This window comes from Neodiprion pinetum, chromosome 1 (genome assembly GCF_021155775.2).
Source record: "Neodiprion pinetum isolate iyNeoPine1 chromosome 1, iyNeoPine1.2, whole genome shotgun sequence".
NCBI lineage: Eukaryota > Metazoa > Arthropoda > Insecta > Hymenoptera > Diprionidae > Neodiprion > Neodiprion pinetum.
This window is the reverse complement of record NC_060232.1, coordinates 37,507,089-37,528,071: the sequence shown is the minus strand read 5'-3', so window position 1 is coordinate 37,528,071 and position 20,983 is coordinate 37,507,089. Positions and strand designations below refer to the sequence as shown.

The 20,983-nt window shown below is 35.5% G+C and overlaps 1 protein-coding gene across 7 annotated transcripts in view; it reads left to right on the top strand.

Moving 5' to 3' along the window:
- Positions 1–20,983, top strand: part of brp (bruchpilot) — a 72,521-nt gene that overhangs the window by 21,082 nt on the left and 30,456 nt on the right. For 3 of the 7 annotated variants that reach the window (XM_046637241.2, XM_046637243.2, XM_046637247.2), the window contains exons 2-4: positions 4,786–4,935; positions 9,898–9,994; positions 19,305–19,441. In XM_046637241.2, the coding sequence (XP_046493197.1) occupies positions 4,786–4,935; positions 9,898–9,994; positions 19,305–19,441 (384 nt within the window). Of the gene's footprint in view, positions 1–4,785; positions 4,936–9,897; positions 9,995–15,889; positions 15,946–19,304; positions 19,442–20,983 lie in introns of those variants that run through there. The other 4 variants (XM_046637242.2, XM_046637246.2, XM_046637248.2 and 1 more) reach the window with 2 other exon arrangements.

Here is a 20,983-nt window from a genome sequence, read left to right as displayed (position 1 = left end):
TGTACAGAGGACAGCCGTCAAACGTGACAGCAACTCCTGGGAGTAATTAGATTCGTGATTCGTTGAAAGGCAAAGGTCGCCCACTGCAATTGGACCTTTAAACAAAGAAGATACGAGGGGTTTGATGTTGTTCGTGTTTGGCTAATCCTGTAAACTCGACGACCCTCCGGATAGTGGAAAAAAAAAATGAAAGAAAGAAGTAAAAAAAAAAAAAAAAAAAACCACCATTCTGTGTCGTTACGCAACCGCGTCAAAAGTGGTACGCGAGTTCCTCTTGTTGTTACGGTTTACGCTACGATTTAGAAATTTTCTTTGAATACGATCACAGAATCCGTGAGATGATATATTTCTTGCATACATGTATATCTGTCAATTTGCGAGTCGAACATTTTGCGTTATATTTTTTTATTGAACAGAAAATATCCTACAAATATCTAATCGCGAACGAAAAAGTTGCACAACTTTTAATTGTTAAAGTTCTTGTCAGTTTTTTTTTTTTTTTTTCCTTACCCTTACTCCGATACAGATTGCGTTATCCCAGATGAATTAATTGTACGGAAATCGTTGTCGAATGATATTTGAACAACTTGAAAATCGACCGGAGTAAAGATAAAAAAAAGTAAGTGGTTCAAGGAAACTCAAAGTTTGCGTTGAGACTGAACAGATCGAGCCAATCAGTTGTGTTTGTTCTCGACCTGGACCTCCTCTATTTCCAACCACATATTTCAAGTCCTTACATACTTTTCGATTTCGACGTACATAGTTCCTATATCCGCACACGTGCACACATTTACATAAATGTATATGGTTGTACATAACCCGGGTCGCGATAAAAATGTTTCCCTTATCCTGGGGGTTCAAGGAGACTTTCCAAGTCGCTCACCTAACGCAGTTTGATTCATAACGGTTTGCCTCGTCGTAAAACACCCTCATTTCCCTTCCTTGCGTTACTTGTTTTCTTTTTTTCTTTTTACATTTTTTTTTTTTTATTTATAATTATATAAATTATGGGAAATATTTATCTTCCTTCTCAAGACGATAGGTGATAACAAGAGTTGATGTTTCCCGTAAACCGCATCTAGACACTGTTATAAAATCGACAAGAAGATGCGTTATTACTTATACTCGTTGTCCGAGAAAGGAGGAAAATCCTCCTCTTAGCCCAGTTCTTGAGAGCTTTTATGTAAGTTGTTATATGTGTATCGCGAGAGTGTGTTACGTATGTACATATCGCTTCTCGATAAGACGTACCGACGGAAAAACGAAGCCCCTCTTAAGACGAGATCCTATTACCGATCAACTATATCCCATCGCATGTTATATGCCAAGTGTACGTTCAATCTCCGTTGCGGTGGTTGCACTGTTTTGGCACATGTAAAATATCGGGGCGGGATTGAAATTCCGAAGTTGAAAAGTACCGAAAGCGCCGAGTCAGGAATTTATTGGTGGCGAAATTTAAAGTGGAGAAATCGAACTTTGACGAAACCTCGAAATTTTTAATGGTCCTTTGCTCGAAGCTCAAAGTTTCGAGAGGACAAAATGCCGACGAGTCGAAGTTCCGAAAGTGCGAGAGTGAGAAAATTTACAAATCTGAAACATCGAAATCCCGAATGATCAAAGATTTTCAATTCTGTGAATTTCTGGCTTGGTGAAATTTCACCACTTTGATCTTTCTTTGCTTTGGATTTTCCATATTTTTACGTTCGGAATCTTGGTCGTTCCGATTTTCAGTTTTGTTCATTTTTTCTACCCACTCGTTGATTAAACCACGCTGTGTGAGTATATTTTAATTTTCGGAATTTTACTCTATCGACACTTTATTTCGCTCCATCTGAACTTTACTTTTCGAAAATTTGCTCTGTCGTAACTTGAATTTTCGGAATCCCGCATTTCAGAACTTTGAACTATCCGCTTTCCTACCATTCGAAACTTTGCTGTTTCGTAAAAGTTTGATTTCCTTACTTCAAGCTTCTCCCCCCCCCCCCCCCCAAATAATTCGCAATCAGACGCTTTCGGAACTTTTCAAATTCGGAACTTCAGCTCCGTCCCAAAAAATCGCACAAATATCGCACGCGTTACACTTTTCTTTTAATACTGTACAACATATTTGTTCTAAAATGATAAAAATTGATTTCTTAACCCTTTATTTCAGAATTGAAGAACATTTTACAGACGTCATTTTTCTATATATATATATTCATCGATCATCCTATCAGTTTATGGCTAATCATTATTGATATTCGGGACGTATTCATAGAAAGGATTTCTTTTTCCATTTCACTTCGATGTGTGCTGTGGGAAAAAATTTCGTGTTGTTCAGAATTGCTTCCGGAAAATACTGGGGTGACATTATCGTAGTTACTGATTCGAAATTCTGATGTCAAATTTTTAAATTTCGATTCATAATTTCGATTATTATTATTATTATTATTATTATTATTACTGTTGTTGTTGTTGTTGTTTTATTTCTAACAACTTATCTGTATTACATATATCACAAAGTAATTGCTGTTCTCCCACCACTACTACTCCTATTAATATTGCTATTTCCTTTGCTACTGCTACCAGTATTACTATTACTGTTACTATTACGATTACCGTTACCTTTCCCTATTACTGCCGTCATTTCCACTTTCGGTACAGTAACAGTATTACGAAAAGTTGGTATTATAAAACGGCGTGCGGGGACGTCCGCCTGATTGCACGACGAAGTAGTAATCAGGGAGTTTGGTCAGACGCCGTACCGAGTTGCCGCTTCTGGTCTTTGATTAGTTTTACATGTGTGTAGCATGGTATTACCCGTGCAGCGCATACACACGTGCACGCGTACGTACGTACGATTTATCCGCATGTCGCACGTCCGGGATTAATGACGTCACGAAACTGCCGGTCAATCCCCGTTGGAGAGAGCGAGAGATGAGAGAAAGGTAGACGAAAGTTGGAGTGCGAGAGAGCTTGCCAAAGTACGGGCGTGGCTTTTCCGTGACGTCACAAACCGACCGAGTCCTCTCGACATAGGGAAACAGCCGCTGCCGACGTGTAACTGGGTCAATCGGATCTATCGGGAGATTTTCTTACACAGTTTTTTATTTCTCTGTTTTTTATTTACACTCCGGAGGCTGACTTTCTCTATCAACTTTTTTGATTCTATTGCGTTTCTTTTTTGTTTGTTGTGATTTTTTTTTTTTTTTTTGTAATTCAGACTTTCAAATCCGCGGGAGCTTTTACTTTTCGCGCTTTTCTCTTTGTTTCGTTCTTTTTTTACTTTTGCGGGGATAACTCGAAACTGACGGTATATACGTTGTGTGTACTGGATTTGGATTATCGAGGAAATGATCTGGTAGATCAGAGTGTGAGATTTGAACAAATGATGAGAGTAAATTAAGGAATTATATACACAGTCTTGACGAACAATTATAATTACATGTTCTTTCGATTTCTGTTGGACTTAATTTATCGAAGTAACAAGAAGCGAATAAACAATTTGGGGAATTTGGTGTGTACGAGTCGATTTCGACAAATGTACGAGGAAATGCGAGTCAAACTTGCGATTTTCTTTGAAAACATACTAAAATCGTTTATACGTTTCGTATAAAAATTCCTATACGGTGAAAAAATTTTTAAATATATTATATGCGTCGAGCCGAGAAAATTTTGTTTAAAAATATTTTCAATCTGTGGCGAAACAAATTACAATATATTACATATTTATATATACACGTTGAAAAAAAAAAAAAAAATGGAAACAACGAATTTACGCAGCAATGTTTTGCGGTTTTGACCTTTGTAGATTATAACAGAAAATATTGTCGCTACATTCATTTTCTATTTAAAATTGTACGGTAGAATTACATCGGTCGTAAAATCACATCCTAGTGTCCGACGGGAAAACATAGAATGGGGCATTTCGATACACGCCAAATTGTCGGGTACGCAATTTTTAGCCTCGCCCGCGGCAGGTTGGCGGAAAGAGAGATTGGCTCCCCAAAAACTTGGCTAATCCTCTTCGGGAACTCGGGATATAACAGAAGGTATATCGGATCCTTGAGCGGTGGCAAACTCACTCGAGGAGATCGATACTCGTGTATTCCTTCTCTTCGCTTTATTTCAAAAACTGCCGCCAGAAGGGGGGGGGGGGAGAAAAATATTATTTCTACACATCCGTAGGTATATTTATTATTCACCGCATTTGTAATATATTGTATTACACAAGGAACGAAAATCTTTTCACCGATATACGTATGTGCGTATAAAGAAAATCAAATTTTTGCCGTACCTTCAGGTAGTATTAGATTTTTTTCCATTTTCTCTTACTTTTAGGGTTTTCTACCTCAAACGGTAAAAACGGAACCCTTGTAGGATCGCTTCGTTGTCCGTCCGTCTGTCTTTTAAGACACTTTTTCTCAGGAACGGGTTGAGGTATCAGGTTGAAATTAATGTCAAATACTAAGATCTGCTGTCCCTTGGAGGTGTAAAAAAGTCAAGCTTCTAAGTCAACGCAATCGAAAGATACGGCCATTTGTGTCATATTTTGATGAAATCAAAACCTGTAGGGTTGACCCAGAGTCATGAAATTTGGAGAGAAGCAAGGTCTCGTGTGTCAGTAATTCTCATTCAATCGAAGGGGTGAAGTAGACGGAGAATGAGATCATGTTATCTTCATTCTGCGTCAAGTTTGTCAAATATTGTATAGAAGTATAGCGCAATTACTTCTGGTCCTGTAACGATATTGTTATTAAATTTTAATTCCGTAACTCACCGTTACCGTTTTCGTTTCTGTTTCAGAAACAAAGTATGATGGTTCGCCAACTTGAGGAGGAACTTCGATTGAGGATGAGGGGACCCAGCGTTGAGATGCAGCAGCAGATGGAAGTTCTCTTCAATGAAAACGAGCATCTGACTCGTGAAATAGTAATACTTCGCGACACGATTAAGGTAAGAATTTGCATCAGCATTATATTTTTATTTTCTAGCCTGCAATCGGAGCCCGGATGAAAAGGAAAAAAACAAACATAACATTTTCACTGCCGTTGTTATGCGAGATTCCTTTTACTATCCTTCAAGCTGGTCGGGCATTGGCTTGATAAAAAAAAAGAAAAGAAAAGAAAAGATAAACGTACGACCAGCGTCGTTGTGACGAGATTGAAATAGTATATTGTGCAACAAGGAAGCAAACTCGATCTTTTCGGGCCGAGCGTGAGTTTGCAATACGAGTCGTAGGTGAGCCGAATACGAATATTGCGAAATCGTGAGGCAAAAATGCCTTTGCCTCCTTGTTGTACACGATTTTTTATATAATTAGAGCATGTTGCGCGTTTTTCCACGAAGCGCGAAATTGAGGTTAGGGTTGCGTAATGTCAGATTTGTTCGCAACAGCGCATGCGTGCAGTACGGAAAAGACAACATTTAACTCCTAGGACTTAAAAGTAGTGTTTTCAATACTCCGCGCATGCGCATTCGCATACTCACTCGACCGTCGTAGGCACCGATACTTTGTGTACGGAAAACACGCGTGGAGAAACGTGTAAAGTACGCTCGCGTTATGTAAAATTATAGATATTTGAATCGACTGTAATTTAATTTTTTTGGAAAAATATATTTAAAAAAAAAAAAATTGCGATGTTATGCATTTAAATCACGTTTGCATGTGTATTGTGTACGGGTGAATCGATCGATTGATTCTTTTATGTACGTCACATTGGGACGTTGAAACAGCTCCTCCAATATCCGTAGTTTACCGTACAATGAAAGCGGAACGAAATCGTTAATAAAAATGGATGGAAATCGATTTTCCCCGTAGCTCGTTATAACTGAAAGAATCCGTGGCTCCTTTTGAGGTTTAGAAAGTTTCTGTGTAAGGTCGACGTTCGTCGTTCGGTTTGGTTTTGTTGGATTAAAAGCGATATTAGTTTTTTCTTTTTTATTATTATTATCATCGTTATTTATGAACTCCTGCTCCTTGCCTGCTTCGATAAAAGGGGAAGATATACTACAACTTTAGAACTTATAACATAAAATAATCTGGACATTGTAATGGAAGTATTCAATTTCTAACTCGCAAATTTTCATTCAACTGTAATTATAACCAACTCATGTGAAGTGCTTCTGATTTCCTTTTTGGTTAAACACTATATCTACAGTACTAAACTAGTTTTCGGCACAAAATGAAAATTCGTTTTGTCGCTCTGACCATAGAAAATTTAGCGTAAGTTTACTATTATTTCTACAATTTGACATGATCACTCGTACTATAACATCTGTGTAACGCTAAAGTGGTATCAATGCATCGATGAGGTTGAAGTTAGTAACGTTAACGTAACGAAACATCATGAAAAAACTCGTTATTTCTCAATTTTAGAATTACTTTCGACGAAATGCTTCTTCAAAATAAGATCATGTTTCGTTTTGTCATGGGTTTACTAAATTTCGGACATTGCTAAGGGTGCGAAGTAACGATTTTTCCCGCACATGCGTCCTAAAAGTAAGCTTACTAACTTCATCCTCATGAAAAACCAAAAGATTGTCATCATGCAGAAAATGCAGTACCGACAACTATGGTCAGACCAATGACTTGTATAACTTGTAGTACCACGTTATATTTCATAATAATTGCAACGTGTAAAACGATAGTAATTTTCACTCACCGTCATAACTTTCCAATAACTACCAAAGAACGAAAAATTCCATTCGCAATTCGTTGAATTATAAATCAAACATTCGTCATCATTTGCAATAAAGCGCGGATATACATGGATTGATATTTTTCACAATCTTTCCATCCACTCTGATGTTTGTAAAAAAATTCATCGAGGCAAAAGAGGAGGTGGCGATGGGCGAAGTTATGTTACGTTAGGTTAGGCAGGCAGAGAAAGAAAGATAAAGAAAGTACGAAATAACGTCAGTCGGGCTGTGACGAAGAGAGTTGTTTTACCTGGGCTTGAATAAACGTCACATGGTGTTGACACGGTGTCGTAAGACAACCTGCACACATACCCACCCCGTCCACCCTCTCATCCCTTTCGTCGTGCTATGTATTTGTTTAGTTTTATTCGCGTAGGCGCCTGCCGAACGTTTAACCCGCAGCTTTGAGGCACGGAAATAAACAAAGTTTCTGGATCCCAAACAGTACCGGGGTAAATGACATCGTCTATTTTCGTCCTCGTGCTCCAATCTGCGTACACCAAGGGACGAGACTCGCTCGAAGCGTTACCCGGTCGTTTTTCCTTCTTTGATGCCTATCATCCTCCTCCTCGATGTCTGCTACGAATCGATGAGTAATCCTTCTCAGAGTCCAAATCCCACGCCGATGAAACATCATATCGCACTCTTATCCACGAATTTCTTTTCGTCGCGGAAAAACTCCCCAAGAAGCTTTGCTCACATCCACGATGATCATATCGGATTCGGTAGGGATTATCGATAAAATTTTCATCGCTATTCGACCACTATTTTAGGCCATTCGTTGGGTTCGTAATCGTCTAAAGGAAAACTTCAGCAGTTGTCGTTGAAACCATTTCAATGGAAGTGTAATTAGTATCACGTGTCATTTGGTTTACAAATTTTACTTCCAAAATTGAAGCGATACGAACTTGATATGCGGTGCAATGGATTCGAAAGGTTCATTGAAATCAAATACCTGTTATAGACGAGTCGTTGAATTCCCGTAATACTGATTTTAAAAAAAGATATGTAGCTGCTTATAAACGAGTCAAAGTCAGCTTTCAACCCTGAGTAAATTGACTGAAACATGAAATACTTGGGTATCGATTACTTTGTTCTTCGTCAACTTATTGAACCTACGAAAATGGAGTGTACGTGACAAAGAATCTTGATCTCAATTCTCAACTAATCTGTTGTCCAATAGACTTGTCTTTACAGATAGCGTCTTTCTCGATGAGTTACAGCCTACGATAAACGTCTATGAAGTCGAAAACAACAATTGTTCGTTAAAATACATAAAACGATCGATTTTATTCAAGGTTTAATTAATTTAGGTGCTTACTGTCTATGTGCAGAAAGTCTAATAGGCGTGCAGACGGTCTCCGAATAGGAGTGGAGACTCTCTTTGGTTCACACCCAAAACCTGACCCAACCCAACGAATGCACGGTATATCCATCGCTGTTGAATACTCCCTAAAGACTCTAGCGAAGGGTCGAATTTTAGTTCTGAAACGAGGGCTGATGGTGAAAGGCATCCAGCAGCTGCAGACCGAGTAAATCTGCACAGACTGCAGCGTGTTGGAACAGACGACGAGGAAACAGCCGTTGCACTCGTTTTCACGATCGTATATCTGCAACGTGCAAAACCCTGCTGCTGACTCGAGAGAGAGCAACTGGTCGGCTTTTGGCTGTCCTCCAAATTATGCAGACCTTGTGGGAACTTTCGCTGCTAGTTTGATCATCATCGCTTATTACCTTGTCAAGATTCTAAACTTCTTCTTTATCTTCTTCTTCTTCCGCTTTCCGTATCGCGTTGGCCAAGTTTCGTTTTCACATTACACGCCAGCCTTTGAACAGAACCAGCGGTTAGATACTACCGGTTAACTTTCACCTGAAATCGTGAACCAACTTCTTTTTCATATCGTATTCAATTGTATTAAACTCGCTTCGAAGCGTTGATTAATACCTTCGCTTATCCAAAAGTCTATAAGGTGTAACAAGTGCAGGTACTCGCTTTACTTCGATGAATTTATTTCACGTACCAGATGTTGTAAGACATTGAGCATGAGAATGATTTGTGAGAGAGAAATTGAGGAACATTGTTGTTCTATGTACACGGTATCCGACATTCACATGGCTCGATTCAAATCTGACAGATCGTAAAAAACAAATGTTCGGAACAAGTCTTCTTTTACTGTGACTTGTGCCTTGTCGAGACCCATTATGTATCAAAAAATGGTGAAAGCCGACCGTTCACTGATACGAACGAACGAAAGACGCTTGATATTGAAAGCCGAACTTAATCATGAACTTTCGGTTGCAAATAACAAAGTCGAAGAAAAATTTGAACTCAACTATGAACAAACGAATTGCCAGTCGCGCGTTTCTACTTACAATCAGTAGTTACCGTCATCGACCGTTGATTAATCACTCGTAGTGTAATTTCCACGAGTCGTCAATGGCGATTCCTAATTTCCTGATCATGCAGCAGAGCTTGTCGGTATTGTACATTGTCCCGACAATGGATCGTAAATCACGACGATCAAACCGCCGGCAGTCGATGGTCAGCAGGATCGTGTGTTATAAATGCAATGTCGCCAAATTACCTGCACAAGCGGTTTCCACGGAAACTCGGGAAAGTCGAAAGTCCCGACCTTAACCAATTTTGGTAACACCTAATTATGTACCCGTCGTCGCTTCGACGCCGTCAAAGAGAGGCGATAAATTTATTAACCTTCCCTTCCTCTTCATTCCAGGCGTAACCAACCACCTCGATAATTATAACAAGACGTGACAATAGAGTTACGGACTCGATGCTGCGACGTTTTCATGGCTTTTCACATGGATGCGGAAAAACTTGTTTTAGTGAATTATTTTTTCATTCGTGAGATTTTTGAGGATTCGAGGATGAATGCTCGTTCATTGGATGTCGTTGATTTAGCGAAAACTTCGATGTGAGCGGGTCTATAAATTTTCGTCAAAACTATGTACGATGCTTCCAAAAATTTTTAAGTTTCAAACCTGCTAAGTTTATCGTTTTTATTATTATTCTTATATGAGCCGATGAACGCCAATCTTAACGAACACAACTGAAGTTTACACTGAAGTTCTTTTTTAGAACCAAATAATCTTCGACCAATATCTCAATATTTGTACAGCAAGATAATACATTGGGGGGGGGGGGGGGTTCTTGAATTAGATTCAACAATTTTTTTTTTTCTTCACTTTCTGTTTCAGGAGCTTGAATTGAGGATAGAAACTCAGAAGCAAACCCTCCAGGCGAGAGACGAAAGTATTAAAAAGCTCCTGGAGATGCTCCAGAACAAAGGAATGGGTGAGAAATTTGTAAAAAGAATTATATCTTATTACACATAATGTGTACGTACGTTGTTTCTAATTTTTTATTTTACTTTTACATGTTTCAAAATGAAAACAAAAAAAGTAATTGAATTTGTTTCTTTCTTACGTCACAATTAAATCATGAAGTATGTAAATTCGAATAGAGTTATAATATCGCGGTATGTGTGTGGTATAAAAGTGTCTCGGTTTTACTTTCTTTTTTTTGTTTTCTGTTTTTTAATCAGCTTGCGGCGTCTGCAAATTTGCGTATACCGTTATTTTTCAAACAAAACGACGCTCTGGTAACCTTGCCGATATTGTAGAAAGTGAAATATTGAATTAAAGAGGGTGGAAAAAAAAAAGAGAAGGTATTCGAACAAAGGTTTCGCTCTTTTGTTTATTTTATTAACTACTCGTAGAAGAACTGTGAATAATGAAATAAATATCCTGTGTAATGACTGTGTGATTTTTGTAAGTTAGACGGAATTATACGTAATATGTCCGTTGCTTATAAAACTTTGTTATTAATTATACCTGTGAAGAAATGAAATATGCAAAGTACTTGGACTGTTTTAATTAAACGTTCGGTCATATTTTATAATACATAACGCTTGAGGTTATATATCGCAGGTGTCGTTTGATTAACAACGTGGTTGACAATTTTTTGTACACTGTAGAAAAAAAATTATACCTTTCGTGTCTTTTTGCTTAATTATTACGTTTTTATCGTAAAGACGCATCGATGCCAATTATCGCGATATTCGATAATTTGAAACAAAAAACAACAACAATGACAACAAAAATAATTTAATATATTATTATTATAGCTAACCAAGATTTAAAATCTTCCGTGATATTTACACTCTGTTTTATATTAATCAGTTATTTTCATCCAAAAATTTAACTAATGCAATTTGTTTGCTCGTCAGAGACGAATATCATACTTGATCAATGATTAGACAAAAAATAATTAACCAGTGACTGGATTGATTTTCCCATTAATTTTCTTTTTACCAAAAGGGATTTAAGTTTTTCTCATACAATTATACTTCTCGTTGAAAACGGAAAACCTTTTTCATGAATTTTTCGTTTTAAAACAAGTGTGCAAAAATCCTTTGCAGAATCATCCGACTTGAAATTCAGCGCCTGGAATTTGTACCGAGAATTTTAAGAATTCGAGTCACCATCGCCTCGTTTCCTTGTTTTTTTTTTACTGTACGAATTTGAATTTCCCTCAGGTTAAGCTTGTATTTTTTGAGAAAAGTTTTTCGCTATTTTGCAACTTTATAAGGCGGGTTGTTTCAAATTTTAAACCGTTCATTGTATACGCATGTATACGATATAAGAGCAAAGCTTTTTTTATAACCTGGCAAATTGAACAGCTTCAAAGTAATTTGAAAGTTGCAAAATATCGGACGTATCTTTTTTTTTTCAACATTCTTTTCTTCTCTTTTTTTTTTCGTGCGATAGGATAATAGCGAAAATATCCGTATGAAATATTCGTATAATTACGCGAGCGTGTCCGGTGGAAAATATGTGTTACGTTCCGTGAAGAGAGCAAAGTGAATTGAGGAGGGAAGATGAAATTGCAGAGGACATTTTCATACGGCATGGCATAAGAGCTCGTATTTTTCCCTGCAATTAGATTAAAACACCAGACGCCGGGAGGATTCGGAATAAAACTGCACCGCGTATCTAGTTAGTCTACTCTAACCTAGATATTTCTCTAATGAAATTCGCAAGCGTACCATTTACGAACGTCATGTTTCGGTTGGGTTAGAAATTCAAAATTCCGACTGCCGGTTGACGAAAATATTACTGCATTTAATCGGAATGTCTCGAGAAATTGAATTGTGATGAAAAAAAAAAAACAAAAAACAATTTCAATTCTGCGAAAGATAATTCAGGCTTGTTGCAATCAATGCGTAATCATTGTAATAAATTGTCTTTGAAAATTTGAGAAAATTAATTAAACTTGCTTTGAAATTTACAACTGTAACTTGCACGTTGACTGTCGCTGCTAGAATTATTATTTAAACATAACATTTTTTACAATCCTACTAAGTATAGTATCGGAAATAGCAAAAAAGCGAAAAGAAATATTACAAAGTAATCCCGGGAAGTTAGAAGCCTGCGGTTTGTGTAGTTGAATTGATATTACAGATGTATATATATATATATATATATATATATATATATATATATATTAGTGTGGTCGTTAAAAATTAAAATCTTTGCGGCGCCCGAAAAAATCCTTCCTTCTGATGAGAAACTACGGGGAAAATTTTGCTTTTGCGATTTAAACAAAAATAACACGTGCCGACGGCCAATTGAAGTTAATTTTTCGATAAAATTATGGTTTTTTTTTTTAATTTGTCTCAGTAGTTAAGTTTGGGTAAAAATCATCAAAAACGGCTTGTAGAAAATTAAATTCTCTACAAAATTTTTTTTTTATCACCATATTTAGAGCTAAACAGCTAAAACAGAATTAAATTCTCTACAAAATTTTTTTTTTATCACCATATTTAGAGCTAAACAGCTAAAACAGAATTTTTAGCTCTAAATATGGTGATAAAAAAAAAATTTTGTAGAGAATTTAATTTTCTACAAGCCGTTTTTGATGATTTTTACCCAAACTTAACTACTGAGACAAATTAAAAAAAAAAACCATAATTTTATCGAAAAATTAACTTCAATTGGCCGTCGGCACGTGTTATTTTTGTTTAAATCGCAAAAGCAAAATTTTCCCCGTAGTTTCTCATCAGAAGGAAGGATTTTTTCGGGCGCCGCAAAGATTTTAATTTTTAACGACCACACTAATATATATATATATAGAGAGAGAGAGAGAGAGATGGGAATGGCGTCCACGTCCCTCCAGATGTTTCAAGAATTTCGTATTACGCAACCGGGAATTTATCTGCCATCTTTGACATACGTACAGCTTCGTTTCTACGTCAAAAGTTCACACATGCATGCATACGCGGTTAGGTAGAGGAAGATACATGACGGGAATGAGAAGAGAAGATAAGATAAGATAAAATGAGGCAAGAAGAGACAGGGAATTAGGTCACAACAGCCAACCAACAGTCCCATCACGTTTCGCAGCTAGACTTTGGCGTCAACCCGACCTCGACGAGTTTAAGGGTGAAACACTAACTAGTATTTACCCTGATGACCGGCATGCGGAGACAAAAGCGGGAGAATCGCGATTTACCGTCTTTCAAAGCCCTCGGGTATTTTCGCAAAAACACCCACCCACGCGCGTTGTCATTGCACGGGGTATAATGTATGGGGCATTCCACGACAACTCGGTGAACGGTTGACTGAGTGAAATTTTTCAATTTCATCAAGGATTTTTCACACGTTATTACGAGCCGTGAAAAACTTGGAACAAAAGTATTTAATTTTTTTCTTTTTTTTTTTTATTGACTCGGCTTTAACTTGTGATTTTTTAAACACACTCAAACTGATGTTCGTGAAACAAGTATAAAAATAAAAATGACGTATGATTCAGAGCGAGACCTCGTTTCCTTTTATTTTTTAATTAAATCATTTACTCTAGTTCTTTTTTCAATCGTCTTTTTTATATTTTCACAACGCGCAAGGTTACCAGAGAAGAAGAAGAAGGAGAAGAAAAATTTTTGATAATCAAAATACAGAACCGCGTCGTTTTGGATTTTCTATGAAAAATATTTACTTGCAGGTTTTACGTGTGTATTTAAATACGTTGCATTTATTGTTACTCACTACCGTAATTCAAGGATTGAAGGGTGTTTGTGTTGTTGAAAAATGAGAGAGAAAAACGCGTGAGTGAAAAAAAAAACAGGATAATCAATTGGAGATGGGCGAAAAAGGATTAAATTTTACACAATTATTATTCCACTATTATTTCGTTATTGCTGTTCACATGATTTTGTTACAGGTTATTGTTATTCCCATGTGTATAACTATTCCCATCCAATTGCGTATCATAATTGTATGCTCATATCTTTACTCGTTAATAGTTACGTTAAGAAAGTTGATTGGCCAAAAATCGATATTCTTCGTTAATTCATTTAGCTATATCACCTCGAATATACAACGATGGAAAACTCTGTAATTATGAGAAAAAGCTTACGGACATCAATTTTCGACAACGTCTTTGAAACGATTATTCATATTATTTTTCAACAAAATTTAATATCCAACGATGTCGACGCAACGTGACGAAACGAAAGGGGGGAAAAAAAAACAAACAAAGAAACGCATATCAACGAATTTGTATAAAATAATCTTCCGAATAAAATGGCCTATCGATAGAGTTGAAAAGGAACAAATATATTAGATTTTTAACCATTCTAAATCGATTCGAAAGGTTAATTTTTGATTATAATGACGGTAATTTTAAAGAGATCTTCTCAGCTTACGAATAACGTAATTTGACAAATACTCTGCGAGCGACAATTTCGTTATTTGTTTAATAAAAGTATCGATTTTTCGCCGACCAAACTCCTTTAAAACCGTACACCCGCAGGTATATACGAATATTTAGAGCTTAGGCTATATCCTGAAATCACAACTTTTAGTAGGAGGAAACGACACCATTTCACCACCGCATAATCCATAAACATTGACGAATGAATGAGTAAATGAATGGAGCGGCAGGAGTGATCAGCGGCAGCTTATTTCTGGTATCTTTGTGTCTGACCAAAGTTTTTAGATGGAAAAAAAAAGCTCTGATAAAAAAAAAAAAAAAAAAAAACCAATTTGCAGGCCGACGAGTTCGAATCGAATCAACGTCAACACTCGACTTGTCACACATGTAACAACACTTTGTAATAATACAGTGTCAGAGCTTTGTGTTATTTCCGTTTCGTCGATACGTGCTTTACTATGGTTTTCATTTTCTTTTCCGTGTTCTTGTTCTTCTTCACTTTTCTATTTTCCTTTTCTTTACTACCCTCTTAACATTTATCGTTCCAGCATTTTTTTTTTTTTTTTTCAGAAATTCTGTGGATAAGATTTTAGGATCCTCTATTCGACGATCACGAGACACGCTATTACTACGGTACACTTTATACGTGTCTCTCCGTCATTATCGTCTCTCATAACTTTGCACATTTTATATGCCCATTTTATTTTATCTATCCGTCTATTCGTTACCTTATATTACGTAGCGTACACGACCTTATCGGCAAACTGTATAATATTTCCCGAGAATTACCCGAGATCTTTTTCTTTTTTTTTTTTTTTGTCCATAATCCTGCAAGGTTGATGAAAATCGACAAATGCAGAAACAAAACTTGAGCACCTGTGATACGAAATTGCGTTGCGTTGTGTTAAATTCCGATAACGATTTATTTATTTTTTTATTTATTTTTTTTTTTTTTTTTTGTTTATTCTTTTGTAATGATCCAAACGCAAATATTTACTTTCATCGACGTATTAAATCGTACAAGTATAATTAATCGTATCTTTTCGTTTTTACTTCATCAGGATAAACACGTTTCATGTATATTCTTTGTTACTTTCTTTTTTTTTTTTTTTTTTTTGTTTACTTTTGTTTTTGTATCCTATTTTCACGCGTACAACAACGAATGTGTAAGAATAAATTTAATTTTTACTCGATGAAGACTTTTTGCCATACATGCATATACATTGAGAGTTGACGTGTAACGTATGTTGTAAAATTACTTGACGGTGGTCAGTAAAAGGGTAATTTTGATAGTCGAAGAGGGACAAAATTTAGGCGGTGTGCAGTCATCGTGCGGTAAAATTTTCTCAAAACACAAGAAAAAAGAATCGCATTTAAAACACGAAACTAGACGAAAAATTTCTTAAAAAACTAAGAAAAAACAAAAAAAAAAAAAATGGCAACGTTGTCAGAGCGAATTGGCTTCTATTGTTGTAGGCAAGGAAGAGGAGCGGATTATGTTCCAGCAGATGCAATCCATGGCGCAGAAGCAGGTTCTTAACCATATCTCTCTACCTGTGATATATATATATATATACAAATATATACATTTCATTCATTTAACTGTATTACATATAATATACTTGTATACACATACATTGCTGCGTAGGCGCGTGAATTATTTACGACACGCGCTCACGCGTAATACGTATGCGTATATGTGTATATATTATATATGTATACACATATCTGTACGATTCTTTATTTTAATTTTTTTTTTTTTTTTAATCAACCGACCATCTTATCACCGTTATCGTTATTATTATTACTGTTGTTATTATTATTGTTATGATCATCATCATCGTCATCATCATCATCATCATCATCATCTTTATTACTATTACTACTACTATAACTACCACTACTACTACTACTACTATCATTATTATGATTATTACATTTGTTGAAAGTTGATCAATGTTTGACTGTATGTGTATATAAAAGAAAAAATAGTCGCTTGTCGTAGTTAATTGCTCTCTGTGATTCCGATCATTGTGTCGACATCATTGATATTTTTCTCTTTTATAACGTTGAGAAATCTTTTCGTTGTTTTTTTTATTTGTTTTTCAGGTCGCTGAAAAATTCCACCACTGTATTAGAGAAATACAACGTGTAGAATTTGTTTCTTTTTTCTTTTTTTTTTTTTTTTTCTATTCATATTGTAATTTTTTCTCGTATTTCACCTCGCTCGAAAGATTCTATCGAAACGAAATTTCGATCGGTTAATCAATCTTGTTTTGCGTTTCTCGTCAGAGTCATACTTTTTTTTTTATTTTAAAGAATCTTTATTTCGATCGTTTGTTTGGGTTGCACGTAACATTGTTCGGAATTTGTTTGAAAAAATGTATTTATTGTACGTTGAAAATTGATCGAAAGATCGGAAAAATATCAGGTGAGATATTGGAAAATATGATGGGAGTCATGGATGAAAAAAATAAAAAGTCGTAGTGCCTATGTGTATCATACATAATTCATGCCCGCACATCGCATATACATTATCATTATCAGTATATATGTATATTTATCATGTAGATCTAACGAAGTGTCGCTTTTTCGAAAACCTTGGTTTAACAACAGAATCGTTTCCCTAATTTTTTTTTTTTTCTCTTTTCCTTCCTTTCTTTCATTCTTCCTCCTCGTACAACTATTGTTTTATCTCTACAGAAAATCGTGTGAAAAAAGATAGTAGCTACGCATAATTTGACGATTGTACGCAATTATTGAAGAAAAATTCTTCCCTTAGGATCGAAATTCTAATTTCAACATTAAACTCTGGTAACTAAATATCATTATTAATATTCTCATTTTCTCTACGCTTATTGTATTTCCAGATACGAAGTAATACTCGAATCGATTAAACATTTGTTTATACTTTAAGTAAACAAATTCATTTCACTGATTCGTAAGAAAGTCGTTAGGATTTTTTTCTTTTTAATTTTATCGTTCCGCATTTCTAAAATTCGATGATACGGCCACGTTAATTTACCGAGCGAATAGTTTTCACCTTTTCTTTTTTTTTTTTTTTTTCTTAACAAAACTCCAGAACCTGCGTCTAATAAAGTCGGTTCTGAGATCTGAATATCGATCTTCGAATATATTTGCATAAATAACGAAGTCAGTATCTCGCCCCCTGGGGTGAATGTTAACGAATTGTTAATATCATTTTAATCAAAACGAAAGCCGGGAAAAGGTAGAAATTTGAAAAGTGTCGTTATCCTTTTTCCTTCTTTGCTAATTTTTTTCAATAACGACCAAAGAATCGCTGAAATAAAAATTAACTAAGGAAAGATTGAAAAAATATCTGTCCGGTGAAAAGTTTTTTTTTTTTTTTTCTTCTTTTTTTCCAAATCACTTACTTCGTGTCTGTAAATACATATATATATATATGAATATGTAATACGTGTAAATTATTTTGGATTCGTATTTATATATTTTTATAGGTACCGTTAGGATTGATTTTTGTTTTTCAGATTTACTATTGTTTTCTCTTCGTACCCGATCTCATTAAATCCTGCATTTTTGTACTATACATATAATAGAGCGCCTGGTAGCCTGTTAGGTTTTAGGTGGAGTCAACGTGGCTTTGTGTGGCATCCGAATTATTATACGAACGATCTTTATTGGTCGCTCATGATGAGGATATTTATACATATATCCGAAATGATTATCCTTTGAATATAACACGTTCTTATTATCACTATATACCCTATATTATATGTATATTATGCATAAACCAACAGCACACGAGTGTTTGAGAAATGAAAACACACACACGCGCGCACAAACAGGTTTATACAGGTGGTATTATTACCACCCCCCCCCCCCCCCCCCCGGCAATTTTTTAAATGATCCGATCCATCTACGTAACTTTATAGGTATACTCACGTAAACTTCGTGCATATACACGTATCATTATTGTTGTTATTATGATTGTTATTGTTACACGAAAATTATACTTTGTGTGACACGCGATGAAATATTATTATTATTATTATTATTATCGTTGTTTTTGCTGCTGTTATTATTATCGTTATTATTACCATTACTATTTTATTTCTACATTTTTACTGTGCAATCTTTTCTCTGTTTCGTCTCGTCTATCCAAATTTACCACAAACACCACCACCACAAGTTGTCTAGCGCTCCGTTGTTTTTTTTTTTTTTTTTTTTTTTTTAAATTTTTTAATTTAAAATTTTTTTTTTTTTTATTTTTTCGTTCTCTCGTTGCGATTTACATGTTTGACGTTGAAAAGAAAACGAAAAGTCTAAAAGAAAGTGCGTACTCCATTTTATTCGCGCACGTTTCACGCACATTGTACAAATATTTATAATAAGAAGAGAAAAGAACGTAGCGTTTTAAAATGACGCTGTGGGAATAATTGAGAATGAAAGACACAATTGGAATTGGCAAATGTTTCCGGAGATTATATTCCGGTGTTTCTGGCTGTGCATGTGAAAAAACAACACAAACTTGTATAATTTTTTCATATTTTTTTTTTTTCATTTTTTTATCGTACGTACAAACATATTTTGTTATTTAATTATCGTTTCGCTAACTGTGATATATAATCCGTAGCAGGAAATTTAATCGAAAAAGTATCGTCGAAGGAAAGGAAAATGTAAGGAGAAAGATAAAATCGAAAAAACATGCACGCACACACACACACACACACGCGCGTAAACATCGTACGAAAAGTATTAAACACTTATACGCACTCGGTGTATAAGCGTTGAAAATAGATTGAAAATTGACATGAGAAAGAAAGAAAGAAAGAAAGAGAGAAAAGATAAATTGGAAAAATGTACGATTACGCTGTTCGGATGCGTGGAATGAGCTGCTTTGGATGTGTAGGTGGTAAGATGATAGCGACCCTCGCAGGAATATCGCCCGCATCCGCCTTTTCTTCACTCACACCGACATCTCAACAAAACCAAAAATTGCCACCCAGAGAACTGCGAGCCCAGTCCCTTCCACGGAGGACTGACCAGGTACACTTTACATTAAAGCGAGAAAAAGAATTGAAAGAGAAAAATAACGATAGTGTGAATTTGGAAAGAAAAAAAGAATTAGAAAAAAAAAAAAACGAAAAAACCATGCAACTTGACGAATACGCGGTGAATCGTTGTAAAAAAATCGAAAGCTCGAAGAAAGAGAGAAAGAATACCCGAAAACGGAACGCGGCGACCATCGATGATTGTTTATATATTATATGTGGAAATGTATACGATATGATTGATCGATTAAGCGGAATTTTAATGCATTGGTTCTTGGAGTGATCGAATAATCACAAATTCCGATTAATTCATCAATCGGCATTTCCGATCGATTGTTTTTTTCGATTAATCGATTCATCGGGACGTTCGTTTGATCGCACTTTCTATGAACCGTTCAATCGGAATAACAATGAAACGAATTTCACGACTGATCGATTAATCGCACAGCTCTGGTATGCGCTAACTAATTTGTTGATTGATTGATATTTTCTTTTCGTTTCTTCTTTTATCAATTTTACAACACCACGCAACAAAAGCAAAAATTATTTGCCTCTTCGGTTTTTCAGTTCAATTCAGTTATCGGTCAAGTTCGGTTACTTGAATGACGTACCTATTTGTTAATTTATTCTTTGTTCATTGATTTTCTAATACCGTACCGATTATTTTTCGACGTCGCCGCGTTCTTCTCTACCGAGTACCGGAATATATATAGTTTAGATAGTCTGCAGACATGTGTATAATCAATATAAACATTTTAATAATTGTACATACTCGCATAACTCTGCACATCTTTGTTGATTATATCGCATTTTTAATACGTTTGAAGCGCAGATGTTTCGCCGTTTACAGATATTTAACTCGATTAACAAGAGTTACACAATAATTAACTAATCAATAGTTTACCTACACCTATAACACCTAACAAGGCAAATATTATGATTTAATGACACAAGTTTTTAATAATTTGGTAATGAAAATTAGGCAATTTTTATTAAACTCATTCAATTTTAATGACATTTTTTTTTTATATTTACTCTTCTCCAATTTTTCATCTGTCAATTCCAGAAGCATAATTAATTATTGGCATTTTCTTTACCAGGGTATTTACAAAGTTGTTTGTTGACTTTGAAAATTTGTCTCTTCCGAGTTTTGTTTTGTTTTTTTTTTTTTTCCGCTGTCAAGAACCGTCGGCAAATTGTCAGTCGAGAAAGTTTTTCGTTTACGGAATAATCGACAAAATTGTCGCGCGAATTTAAAACATATACAAAGACAGACTGCGTAAATTTCATTTTTGAAATACATACATACAACATCGATAATCGATCGGAGATGATTTTTGCATGCGCGAATAATGAGTCAGCGCACGTTAATCGTTAACAATCTGCATTGTCTTTTTTTAAATATTAACAAAATCGTAATTTGTTGTACCTGCTGCCTTGATAAACGCGCGCTTATCGCTTATTTTCATTAACCCGTATTTGCGCGTATCAAGGGCTGCGGATATTCCTCGGCGAGGGAAATATCGCCGCGCTTTTA